Source organism: Otolemur garnettii, unplaced genomic scaffold (genome assembly GCF_000181295.1).
Source record: "Otolemur garnettii isolate 467f Iridium unplaced genomic scaffold, OtoGar3 scaffold00099, whole genome shotgun sequence".
Classification (NCBI taxonomy): Eukaryota; Metazoa; Chordata; class Mammalia; order Primates; family Galagidae; genus Otolemur; species Otolemur garnettii.
In genome coordinates, this window is record NW_003852494.1 from 2,322,620 (window position 1) to 2,335,360 (window position 12,741).

The following is a 12,741-nucleotide window of genomic DNA, read 5'->3' on the forward strand; positions in this document are numbered from 1 at the left end:
TAAAGGCCACACCCCTATTAACTGTAGCTCTCCTAGGTTCCAAAGCCCTTTCCCAATACACTGGGATTACAGATGGAATCACCACGTCCCTGGTCCCTTATTTGCCCTCTTAACATAGTCCATGACTTTGTAAATAGTCCTTTCATGAAATGCTTCTCAAATACCCTTCTGAGTGTGCCTGCTGTTTTGTGATGGGGCGCTGAACTGATTTGGCAACTAATTTAAAATTCTCAAGAACTCTTGGCACCCAACTGACATAAGTCTGCCATGTTGTGGACCTCAGAGTCCAAACTCTTGTTTTTTATATGCAGGAACCGAGGAGAGGATTTGTCATTTGCCCAATTCCTAGACCAGGGCTGAGATGAAATATGGAAAGTCTGGCAAGTCCCTTGGTCAGGGAGTATGAATTACGACCGACCAGGTCTCACTAGGGTGGTTCTAGATCCCTGGCTCTATCTCCAGTTCTGCTTCTCTTGGCCTCCCCCTTGCTCTGAAATGAAGATAAGCAAGACATGAGTGCTCGGGAACCATTTGAGTTCTACCAGGTTTTTGCAAAGCACAGGCTTTTGGGGCTGTCTGTGGCCACTGCAAATAAGATGAATCAGAACAAATGGAAAGGGGAAGGAGCTAAGATTGTTCTCTCGCTCTGTCCCTTGCAATACTCAAAACACTCAGTCCAACATTTAAAAACAAACAAGCCTTAGTCCACATTTTCTAAGCATCCCCAGTGCATGGGACAAACAAGTAAACACGTATTTATAACACCAAGTTGAAAGTGCAGAAAGCAGCCCAGCTTTCCAGGGGAGGTAATCTTGCAGCTGGATCTTGAAAGAGGAGCTGGATTGGCCTGAGGTGGTGTTCTAGAGACTCGAGGGGCAGATGCCACAGCCTGGTTCTAAGAGCTGGAGCAATAAATGTGCTAGGAACTACTATAAGTTCAGTGTGACTGAAACACATTTATTAGTTGTGTGTGCATTGTAGAGGGCTGAGTAGTGGTCAGGGGGGAGTCCTAAGGCAAGTGGTCATAAAAGCCAAGAAAGGGGCTTTGGAAAACCATTGCAAGCTTTTAAGCAGCAGTGTGACAATGTCACTCGCTCTTTGGAAGGTTATGCTGGCTACTGTGGAGAACACATTAAAGGGGGAACCTCCAGCTGCTATAATCAGAAAAATGATTGAGGTGGTAGGGGAGAGGTAGAGGTGTAGGTGATGAAATGGATTTGACAGCTAAGAAGGCAGTGGAAGGGGCAGCATCTGGGTTTACTGTAATTACGATAACTATATTGACAACAGCAACATAATATAGTCATCTAAGCAATACTTTTGCATGAATGGGAATATTCCCCTTGGCCTTTTTCTTTGAAAAATTTCAAACCTCAGAAGAGTTGCAAGATAATTTCCATGAATATCCATATACCTTCACTTACATTTACCAGTTGTTATATTTGGACAGTTCCTGGTCTCTGTACCTTTTTCTCTGAACCATTTGCAAGTAAGTAGCAGAAATCATGACAATAAATGTCTAAATACTTGAGCATTTAACTCCTTTGAGTGAGACTCTCTTATATAACAGCAATACCGTTATCTTACAGAGGAAATTTAATAACCATCATAAAATTTACCAGGTTGGGCATGGAGACTCACGCCTGTAATCTCAACACTTGGAAGATCAAGACAGGTGGATTGCCTGAGTTCACAGGTTCCAGACCAGCCTGAGCAAGAGCAAGACCTCATCTCTAAAAATAGCCCGTGTTATGGCAGGCACCTGTAGTCCCAGCTACTTGGGAGGCTGAGGCAAGAGAATGCTTAAGCCAAGCAGTTTGAGGTTGCTGTGAGCTGTGATGCCACAGCACTCTACCAAGGTTACAAAGTGAGACTCTGTCTCAAAAAAAAAAAAAAAAGTCATATTCAAATTTCACCAATTGGCTCGGCACCTGTGGCTCAAGTGGCTAAGGTGCCAGCCACATACACCTAAGGTGGCAGGTTCAAATCCAGCTCGGCTTGCCAAACAAGAAAGACAGCTGCAACCAAAAAAAAAAAAAAAAAAAATAGCCGGGCGTTGGGGCAGGCGCCTGTGGTCCCAACCACTTGGGAGGCTGAGGTAGGAGACTCCCTTGAGCCCAGGAGTTAGAGGTTGCTGTGAGCTGTGATGCCATAGCATTCTACCCAGGGGGACAGATTGAGGCTCTGTCTCAAAAAAAACCAAACAAATTTCACCAAGTGGTCCAATAATGTCTTTTAAAGCTGCTCTTTTGAACTAAAAAATTTAATCAAGGGTTGTATATTGCATTTAGTCATTCTCCCTCTCTTTCTCTCTCCCTCTCTGTCTAGTGTTAGAAATGTTAGTTTATTTAAAAGAGAGAATCAGTCTGAACGCCTGTAGCTCAGTGCTTAGGGTACCGGCCACAGACACCAAGGTTGTCGGGTTCGAACCTGGCTCGGGCCTGCTAAACAACAACAACTGAAACAAACAAACAAAAAAATGGCCAGGCATTGTGGTGGGCACTTGTAGTCCCAGCTACTGGGGAGGTTGAGGCAAGAGAATTGCTTAAGCCAAGAGTTGGAGGTTGCTGTGAGCTATGTTGCCATAGCACTCTACTGAGGGCGACATAGTAAGACTCTGTCTCAAAAAAAATTTAAAAATTCAAAATAAAAAAAGAGAATCAAAATATAGGAGACTTAATCAGTTCTATTTTTCCTCTTTTTTCTACTTTTTTCTGAGACAGAGCCTCAAGCTGTTGCCTTGGGTAGAGTTGCTCGAGCACAGCAACTTCCAACTCCTGAACTCAAGCAATTCTCTTGCTTCAGCCTCGCACATAGCTGGAACTACAGGGCCCGCCACAACACCTGGCCATGTTTTGGTTGTAGCTGTTGTCGTTTGGCAGGCCTGGGCTGGATTTGAATCCACCAGCTCTGGTGTATGTGACTAGTGCCTTAGCTGCTTGAGCTACAGGCGCCGAGCCTAAAGACTATTTTTATAATTTTTTTTTTTTTTTGAGACAGAATCTCACTATGTCGCCCTCAGTAGAGTACTATGGCATCAGGGTTCACAGCAACCTCCAATTCCTGAGCTTAAGTGATTCTCTTGCCTCATTCTCCCAAGTAGCTGGAACTACAGGCGCAACACAATGCCCAGCTATTTTTTGTTGCAGTTGTCATTGTTGTTTTAGCTGGCCCAGGCTGGGTTGAACCCACCAACTTTGGTGTATGTGGCTGGCTCTGTAACCACTGTGCTATGGGCGTCGAGCTTATTTTTGTAATCTTTTTATCTTGAAATGGTTTCAAACTTACAGAAAAGTTACAAAAATAGGATAAAGAATGTTTATATAAGTTTCAGCCAGAGTCCACAATTATTTATATTTTGCCACATTTACTTTATCTTTCTCTTGTCTGCAAAAACATATTTGTATTTTTTTCTGAGCCATTTGAAAGAAAGTTGCTTCCCTTGTCCCTAAATATTACAGGGTGCATTCTCCTCTATCCCTCCTCTTCCCTTCCTGACAAAGTTTCACTCTGTTGCCTGAGACTAGAGTGCCATGGCCTCAGCCTAGCTCACAGCAATCTCAAATTCCTGGGTTCTAGTGATCCTCTTACTTCAGCTTCCTGAGTACAGGAAGAGATTACAGTTGCCCACCACCATGCCTGGCTAATTTTTCTGGTTTTAGTAGAGACAGGATCCCACTCTTGCTCAAGCTGGTTTCCAACTCCTTATCTAAAGGGATCCTCCTGCCTTTGCCTCCCAGAGTACTAGGATTATAGGTGTGAACCACCGCACCTGGCCTAGGAGGGGTGCAATTTCTAAGGACATTGTCTTACATAACCACAGTTCAAGTGTCAAAATCATTTAACACTGATATCCATATTCAAATTTTGGAGGGAGAAGAATCACGATCCAATCAAGGATCACATATTGCATTTAGTTGTTGCACCTCTAAAAAATTTAAAAATAAGTTTTAGAAATAGGGTATCCTTCTATTACCCAGGTTGAGTGTAGTGGCACAATCATGGCTCACTGCAGCCTTCAACTCCCGGACTCTCCAAGTACTTGGATTACAGGCACTAGCCTATTGTATATCATTAGCTTTCTTTTTTTTTTTTTTTTTTTTTTGAGACAGAGCCTCAAGCTGTCCCCCTGGGCAGAGTGCCGTGGCATTACAGCTCACAGCAACCTCCAACTCCTGGGCTCAAGCGAGTCTCCTGCCTCCGCCTCCCAAGTAGCTGGGACCACAGGCGCCCGCCACAACGCCCGGCTATTTTTTGGTTGCAGCCGTCATTGTTGTTTGGCGGGTCCGGGCTGGGGATTCGAACCCGCCACCTTAGGTGTACGTGGCTGGCGCCTTAGCCGGTTGAGCTATAGGCGCTGAGCCACATTAGCTTTCTTTAATCAGGACAATTGCGACCTCTACACCCCCACCCCCACCCCCGCCCCCATGTAAATTTCACAACGTTGACCCTTTTGAAGATTTCAGGCCGGCTGTTTTGAAGACTGTCCCTCACTTAGCATTTATCTGTTTGTGTACCCACGGATGAGATTCTGGGCAAACATGTTTGGATACTATAGAGCTGATGTGTCCTTTCTAGTGCAAAATATCGGGGGCACCTGATTGGGAGGTGCCGTGGGTTGGGAGGACCGGGAACCCACCCCTCAGCATCTTGCCCCTGCCGCGCTCACGTATTCTAGCAGGGTGTGGCTTCCAGCAGCCCCGTCCTGCCCTCAAAACTTTAGTTACTTTTCTACCATAAGCAGGATGTTGTATCCCTTGACTTTTTTCCTAAAGTTGAACCACAAATTTATTTTAAAGAGGATTTTTTCAAACTCTATTGTGTATGAGACATGAGACTGTTTTCCCTTAAATACAAGTAAAAAAATGCTTCTCAAGGTGATATGTTGACTGCTTCTAGCTAGTTACTGTTGCTTGCTGAAGGCTTTTAGCCTAAAGCCTAAAGTGAAGATGGTAAATTTGTTTGGTTAAGCTGGGTTGGAATTTTGGCTTCACATATAGCTAGCTGGGCAAGTTGGTTTTTGAGATGGCTTTCCTCAGCTGTAAAATGCGGGCGGTAATAATAATCCTGGTTTCAAGAGGTGGTTGAATTAATACATGTAAAGCACTTAAAGTGGTGTCTGGCACATTATAAGTATTCAATAAATTATTATTACTATTATCACCATCACTATTATTTTTGCCAAAAATTATAGCGAGTTACTCAATATGTGGGTGGGTGGTTGGGAGGACCATGAACCCACCCCTCAGCATCCTGCCCCTGTCGCGCTCACGTATTCTAGCAGGGTGTGGCTTCCAGCAGCCCCGCCCTGCCCCCAAACCCCGCCCCTCGTTTCTCTTCACGTCTACGGGCGGCTAAGGTGTTTTGGTCCGCGGGTGTATCCGTAGCCACAGTCTGCCCTGGCGTCTACAGCCGGGGAGCCGGGAGTCGGGAGTCTTGGACCCTGGGCCGAGGTCCAAGATGTCTGCCAGGCAAGGGAGGCAGAGTGGAGGTTCCTCGCTGGTTGGCGCGGTTTCTGTCAGCGACGTCCAGGAACTGATGCGGCGCAAGGACGAGATTGAGGCACAGATCCAGGCCAATTACGAAGTGCTGGACAGCGTGAGCGTGGGATCGGGGCTCCCGGACGGGCGTAGGGGGCGCCCCACGGCCTTCTGACCTGACTCCCTGAACTAGGAGGTCTGCGCGGCCAGGGCAGCCTCGGTTTGAGCGCTCGGCTTTCGATTTCTCTCCCGGAGAGGCCCAACGCGCCGCAACTGCGGCCTCTGTTGGCAGCGAGAAGTGTAGTCAAACGGTTAGGGCCGTATTGATGTCTAGCAAGAGTATGCATGCAACCTTTGCTGGGCGCTGGGCATGAGTTAGCTAATTAATCCTCGCAACAACTCGTTGAGGTGGATGCTGGACGGAGATGTTACTTAACGTAAACCTGTCTAAGGTCATAGAGCTAATGTTTGCAGAGGAAGGGTTATAGTCACCACCACCATCACAGGTCCTTATTGGACGTTTACAGGTGTCATGTGCTTTACTAACCACTTGACATCATAACTTCTTAGACTTCAGTGTTTATGTGAATCAGCTGGGTATGTTATTAAAATACACATTCTGATTGAGATGGGAGAGCAGATTCTCTAAACTTCCAGCCATGCTGATGCTAGTGGTCTTAGGGTTGTGATTTGAGTGATAAGGCTCATTGTCCTTAAGGGAGGTCTAGCGTGCGGCAAACCCTTGCCTAGGGTCATATAGTTAGAAGGTATTATATAGCAGCAATGGGTCCAGTTCCCAGGCGGGTCTGGCTTCAAAACTGATACAGGTTTTCTTCTGTAAGCTAGTTGAAAACCACAAATCCATTTGCAGAGGTAGTGTGGGATGGAAAGCATCCTAGGTGATGTGAGATGAAGGGAACTATTTTACTAGGTGCTTACTGTATACCTGAAGGGTGCTGGGGGTTATTTTGTTTTTTTTTTTATTTTTAATTTTTTAATTTTTTTTATTGAATGGTAACTGTGTACACTGATGCACTTTGGGGGTACAGTGTGGTGTTTTCATACACAATCCAAGACACTTCCATCAAAAGGGTGCTGGTTTGTGTGTATGCGAAATCCTCACAACTACTCTGTGAAGTTAGCATGTGCCCCTGCAGCTCAGAAAAGGGAAATCACAAAAGGGATTCATGCTTCAGGCCTGTTATATCCAGAACCAGTGCTTTTAAGCAAATTAACCAGCAATTTCTCAAAACTTTAGTTACTTTTCTACCATAAGCAGGATGTTGTATCCCTTGACTTTTTTCCTAAAGTTGAACCACAAATTTATTTTAAAGGGGATTTTTTCAAACTCTATTGTGTATGAGACATGAGACTGTTTTCCCTTAAATACAAGTAAAAAAATGCTTCTCAAGGTGATAATGTTGACTGCTTCTAGCTAGTTACTGTTGCTTGCTGAAGGCTTTTAGCCTAAAGCCTTGCTGGGTTTTTCCTTTTCTTTCTTTTTCTTTTTCTTTTCTCTTTTTTTTTTTTTTTTTTTTTGAGACAGAGTCTCACTATGTCACCTTGGTAGAGTGGGTAGAGTGCCATGGCATCACAGCTCACAGCAGCCTCAGACTCTTGGGCTTAAGCGATTCTTTTGCCTCAGCCTCCCAAGTAACTGGGACTATAGGCACCCACCACAATGCCTGGCTATCTTTTGGTATTTATATCATTGCTGTCATTGTTGTTCAGCAGGCCCTGGGCCGACCCACCAGCCCCAGGGTATGTGGCCGGCACCCCAACCACTGAGCTATGGGCACCAAGCCAGGGTTTTTCATTTTTAAAAATGGTGCTGGATGTGGTGGCACAGGCCTGTAATCTCAGCACTTAGGTTGCAGATGCAGATGTGGAGGCAGAAGGATTGCTTGAGGCCTAGAGTTTGAGTCTACCTTGGATAACATAGACTTCATCTCTACAAAAAAATAGGAAAAAATAGCTGGGCATGATGGGATGTACTTGTAGTCCCAGCTACTTGGGAGTCTGAGGTGGGAGGGTTGCTTGAGGCCTAGAGTTTAAGATCAGCTTGGACAACATAGCAAGACCCTGTCTCTAAAAAAAATAAAATGGAATGAAGCATTGATACATAATATAACATGAATAATCCTTGAAAACATGCTAAATGAAAGAAGTTAGCCACAAAAGATCACATATTCCATAATTCTGTTTATATGAAATGTCCAGAATAGGCTATGGAGACAAAGTAGCTAAGTGGTTGGCAGAAGAAGGGGGGAGAGGGAAAATTGGAGTGACTACTAATAGATCTGAGGTTTCATTTTAGGCAGTGATGAATGTACTAAAATTGGTGGTGTAAGTAGATGAAAAACCATCATTGCATTATACACTTGAAAGGGGTCTGTATTGTATGATATGTGCATTATATATCAATAAAACTTAAAAAAAAATGGAGAGTGCCAGAGATAGCAAGTGATCTAAGGGTGTTGTAAAGACCAGCACCAAATGGAGACTTTTTCTTTGATTATTGAAGGATCAAAGAGAATTGGAAAAGGAATACGTATTTTATTTATTCATTTGTTTATTTTGAGACAGAGTCTTATTTTGTTGCTCTCAGAAGAGTGCTATAGTGTCATAGCTCACAGCAACCTCAAACTCTTGAACTTAAGTGATTCTCTTGCCTCAGCCTCCCAAGCAGTTAGGACTACAGGCGCCTGCCACAGTGCCCGGCTATTTTTATTTATTTATTTAGTTATTTGAGATAGAGTCTCACTATGTCGCCCTCGGAAGAGTGATGTGACATCACAGCTCACAGCAACCTCCAACTCCTGGGCTTAAGCGATTCCCTTGCCTCAGCTTCCCAAGTAGCTGGGACTATAGGCGCCCACCACAACACCTGCTATTTTTTTGTTGCGGTTGTCATTGTTGTTTAGCATGCCCAGGCTGGGTTCGACCTTGGTATATGTTTCCAGTGCTCTAACCTCTGAGGTATGGGCACGGAGCCTCAGCTATTTTTAGAGATGAGGTCTGGTTCTCACTTAGGCTGGTCTCAAACCCATGAGGTCAGGAAATCCACCTGCCTCGGCCTGCCAGCGAACTAGGATTACAGGTGTGTGCCACTGTGCCTGGCCAACATTAATTATATTTTGAGACAGAGTCTCACTTTGGTGCTCTGGGTAGAGTGCCATGGCATCATTTTAGCTAATGGAAACCTCAAACTCTTTTTCTTTTTTTTTTTTTTTTAGAGATAGAGTCTCTCCTTGTCACCTTCAGTAAAGTGCCATGGCGTCACAGCTCATAGCACACAACCTCCAACTCTTGGACTTAGGCAATTATCTTGCCTCAGCTTCTGGAGTAGCTGGACTACAGGCGCCCGCCACAACGCCTGGCTATTTTTTGTTGCAGTTTGGCTGGGGCTGGGTTTGAAGCCTCCACCCTCCATATGGGGCTGGTGCCCTACCCACTAAGTCACAGGCGCTGCCCACAACCTCAGACTCTTGAGTTCAAGTGATCCTCTTCTCTCAGCCTCCTGAGAAGCTGGGACTACAGGTGCCCACCACAACACCTGGCTAGTTTTTCTATTTTTAGTAGAGCCAGAGTCTTGCTCTTCTTACTCTTGCTTAGGCTGATCTTGAACTCCTGAGCTCAAGATATCCTTCTACCTCAGCTTCCCAGAGTGCTAGGATTACAGGCATATTTTGGAGTCAGGGTTGTTTAATTCATGTATATGAACTCCCAGTGGCATGCCCTCCCCCTTGAGAAGCAGTATCTTATATGTATTAATTCTCAAAGGCTAATGAGTCTTTGTGGGAACCCAGGAGGCAGATACTGGTGTTTAGCTCCTGGTACATTTCTGCAGTATTTGCAAAGTGTCTTGTGTTAGAGAGACAGGAGGTTTGGGTGTAACCTAGAGGCTTACAGAGAGGAAGAGAGAAAAGAGAATGGGATCCTTATTCTCCATGTCGGTGTACATAGGGCATCTTATCTCTGGACTGACTAATAATTACAGCTGTCATGTATTACTTTCTATACATAATAGTTTCCTAGGGTGCCAGAACAAATTACCAGTCACTGAATGATTTTGTCTCAAGATCTTTAACTTAATTACATCTGCAAAGATCATTTTTCCAAATAAAGTCAAGTTCATAGGTGCTGGGGTTCGGACATGGGTGTAGCTTTTAGGGGGCTACTATTCAATCCACTAGACAATATGTGTGCTTGGCACTGTGCTCAGTACTCTTTATGTAGGTGAATTCACCAGTGCATGCAACATGTAGGAAAGGAGGTGAGTGCTACTATCCCCATTTCATAACTGAGGAAGCTAAGGCTTAGAGAGGAGAAGGTCTTAGACAAGGGTGGCCAGTTTGTACGTGACAAAAGCATCTAGTGACTGGTGTCTTTTTAAAGGAAAGATAAAAGGAGATTTGGAACACAGAGACATAGACCATGTGAAGATGGAGGCAGAGATTCAAGCTACAGCTATAATCCAAGGACTGCTGGCAGTACCGGAGGCTGGGGGAGAGCATGGAATGGATTCTCCCTCGTAGCCTCCAGGAGCTAACCATGCCGACAGCTTGATTTCAGACTTCTGGTCTCGAGAACTAGGCGATAATAAATGACTGTTGTTTTAAGCAACACCATTCTAATTTCAACAAAGGAGAGTATACTTATGCATTACTTGTGTTATTGAAAATGAACTTAAAAAATAGTGCCCACTTCAGAAGGTAGTTGTGAGGATGTGTGTAGAGCACCTGGTTTGTGCTGAGTGATAAGTCTATGGTGATTTCCATTGCTCTCACTTTTATTATGACTTTGAAGGAAGAGGGTCGGGGGAAAGGCATCTTGAAGATGTTAGACCTGTGAGATCTTTATAACTATGTTTCTTCCCTTCAGCAAAAAGGAATTGGGATGAATGAGCCGCTGGTGGACTCTGAGGGCTACCCTCGGTCGGATGTGGACCTATACCAAGTCCGCACTGCTAGGCACAACATCATCTGTGAGTGGCCCTTTCAGGGGATGGTCCCTTATCATGTGGCGGGGGATGTTAAAGACAGACAAATTAAGTCACCAATAGTTGATGTTTTCTGCTGTCCTCTCTTCTACCTTGACAGGATTATCTCACTGTCCCCATCAAGGGACTGAGAACCAAGGGAATGGGCTAGACTCTAGGGTTCTATAGTTCTTCTTTTTGAGGCAAGGTCTTACTCATAGCTTCTGGGCTCCAGTGAATTGCCTGCCTCAGCCTCTTGAGTAGCTGGGACTACCATGTGCCACCATGTCCAGTTAATTTTTCTTATCTTTTGTATAGGTTGGGTCTTGCTATGTTGCTCACGCTAGTCTCCAACTCCTGGGCTCAAGCAGTCCACCCATCTCCATCTCCTAAAGAGCTGGGATTATAGGCATGAACTATCATGCTCAGGAATTTCTGTTTTCCCCTCTTTGGACCTTCTGCCTGCATGAAAAGATAGGGAATGTACTTTACTAGATGCATGTTACTCTCCCAAATCTTTTATGTATTTGTTTTTAAGTAAGGAACTAGCAGAGAGTGGAAGTTGGGTGGTATATTCATTTTCTGTTTTTGCCATAACAAGTGACCACAGACTTAGTGATTTAAACAATAAATATTTATTATCTTATAGCTCCAGAGATGAGAAGTCTAATTGGTCTCACTGGGCTAAAATTAAGGTGTGGGAGGGCTAGTTCCTTCTGGAGGAGAACCCATTTTCTTGCCTTTTCCAGCTTCTAGAGGCCACCCACATTCCTGATGCTCTTCCATCATCAAAGCCAGTAGTGGTATCTCTCCAACCTCTGATTCTGTTGTCACAGCTCCTTCTCTCACTTTCCTGCCTCCTTTTTCACTTATACAGAATCCCTGTAGGGCAGTGCCTATGGCTCAGTGAGTTGGGCACCCGCCCCATATACCAAGGGTGGCATGTTTGAACCCAGCCCTGGCCAAACTGCAACAAAAAAAATAGCCGGGGGCAGCACCTGTGGCTCAAAGGAATAGGGCGCTGGCCCCAAATACCAGAGGTGGCGGGTTTAAACCCGGCCCTGGCCAAAAAATAAAAACTGCAGGAAAAAAAAATAGCCGTGCACCTATAGTCCAGCTACTTGGGAGGCTGAGAATCAGGAGCTGGCGGCTAAGCCTAAGCCCAGGAGCTGGAGGTTGCTGTGAGCTGTGATGGCATGGCACTCTACCAAGGGCAACAAAGTGAGACCCTGTCTCAAAAAAAAAAAAAAGAATCTCTGTGATGACATCAGGCCTACCTAGAAAATCCAGGATCATCTCCCCATCTCAGGGTCCTTAATGTGATCACATCTGCAGAGCCCCTTGTGCTGTGTAAAGTCACATATTAACAGGTTCAGAGAATTAGGATGTGGATGACTTTGTGGGCCATGCTTCACCCTGTCACAGGGAGGCAGCCAGCAGACACTACAAAGCAGAAGGGAATTTATCATCTGCATTTTTCAATTAATGACTTCTGTTTAATCTGTTTACTGCAGCATGTTTTGGTGTAAGGTCCTGCTTCTCAAATTTCTTAGAGTCTCAGCTTTCCTGGATGATGTTGGGAAAAGAAGTGTTTCACTTTTACATTAAAACAAATAGGAAGATACATGTTAAGACAATTGTTCTTAAGGGAAATTTGGGGCTTTTGGCTAAACCTGTAGAATCCCCAGGGATGGAGTCTACTGGGGGAAATTTGAGAAGCGCTCCCTATCATGTGGGTGTGGTGATTTTTATTTTTCTCCAAATTGTTAGCCTGATTTTCCATCACCATTTATTTAATAGTCCATTCTTTCCCCCTTAATTTGAAATGCTGGAAGTATTACATACTAAGTTTTTAATGATGCTTAGGTCTATTTCTGGGCTTTTTACATTGTTCCATTGATTATTCTTTGGATGCTAATATGCCATCGTCTTAATGACTTTATTATACTTAAGAATTTGGTTGATTGGTCTTCCTCCTTATTGGTCTTCTTTTGAAAAACTATTCTTAGCTCAACGCCTGTAGCTCAGCAGCTAGGGTGCCACATAAACCAGAGCTGGAGGGTTCGAACCTGGCCCGGGGCCTGCCAAACAACAATGACAACTACAACAACAAAAGAATAGCTGGGCATCGTGGAGGGCGCCTATAATTCCAGCTACTTGGGAGGCTGAGGCCAGAGAATCGCTTAAACCCTAGAGTTGGAGGTTGCTGTGAGCTGTGACACCACAGCACTCTACCAAGGGCAATATAGTAAGACTCTGTCTCAAAAAAAAAAAAGAAAG

General features: G+C 44.6%; 1 protein-coding gene across 2 annotated transcripts in view; it reads left to right on the plus strand.

The window, feature by feature from the left end:
- Positions 1–5,360: 5,360 nt before the first annotated feature.
- The window catches only part of PSMD9 (proteasome 26S subunit, non-ATPase 9), a 17,022-nt gene continuing 9,641 nt past the window's right edge, over positions 5,361–12,741 (plus strand). For both annotated transcript variants that reach the window (XM_003796007.3, XM_023516861.1), the window contains exons 1-2: positions 5,361–5,598; positions 10,365–10,467. In XM_003796007.3, coding sequence (XP_003796055.1) covers positions 5,461–5,598; positions 10,365–10,467 — 241 coding nt within the window. In that variant the 5' untranslated portion in view covers positions 5,361–5,460. The remainder of the gene's footprint in view (positions 5,599–10,364; positions 10,468–12,741) is intronic.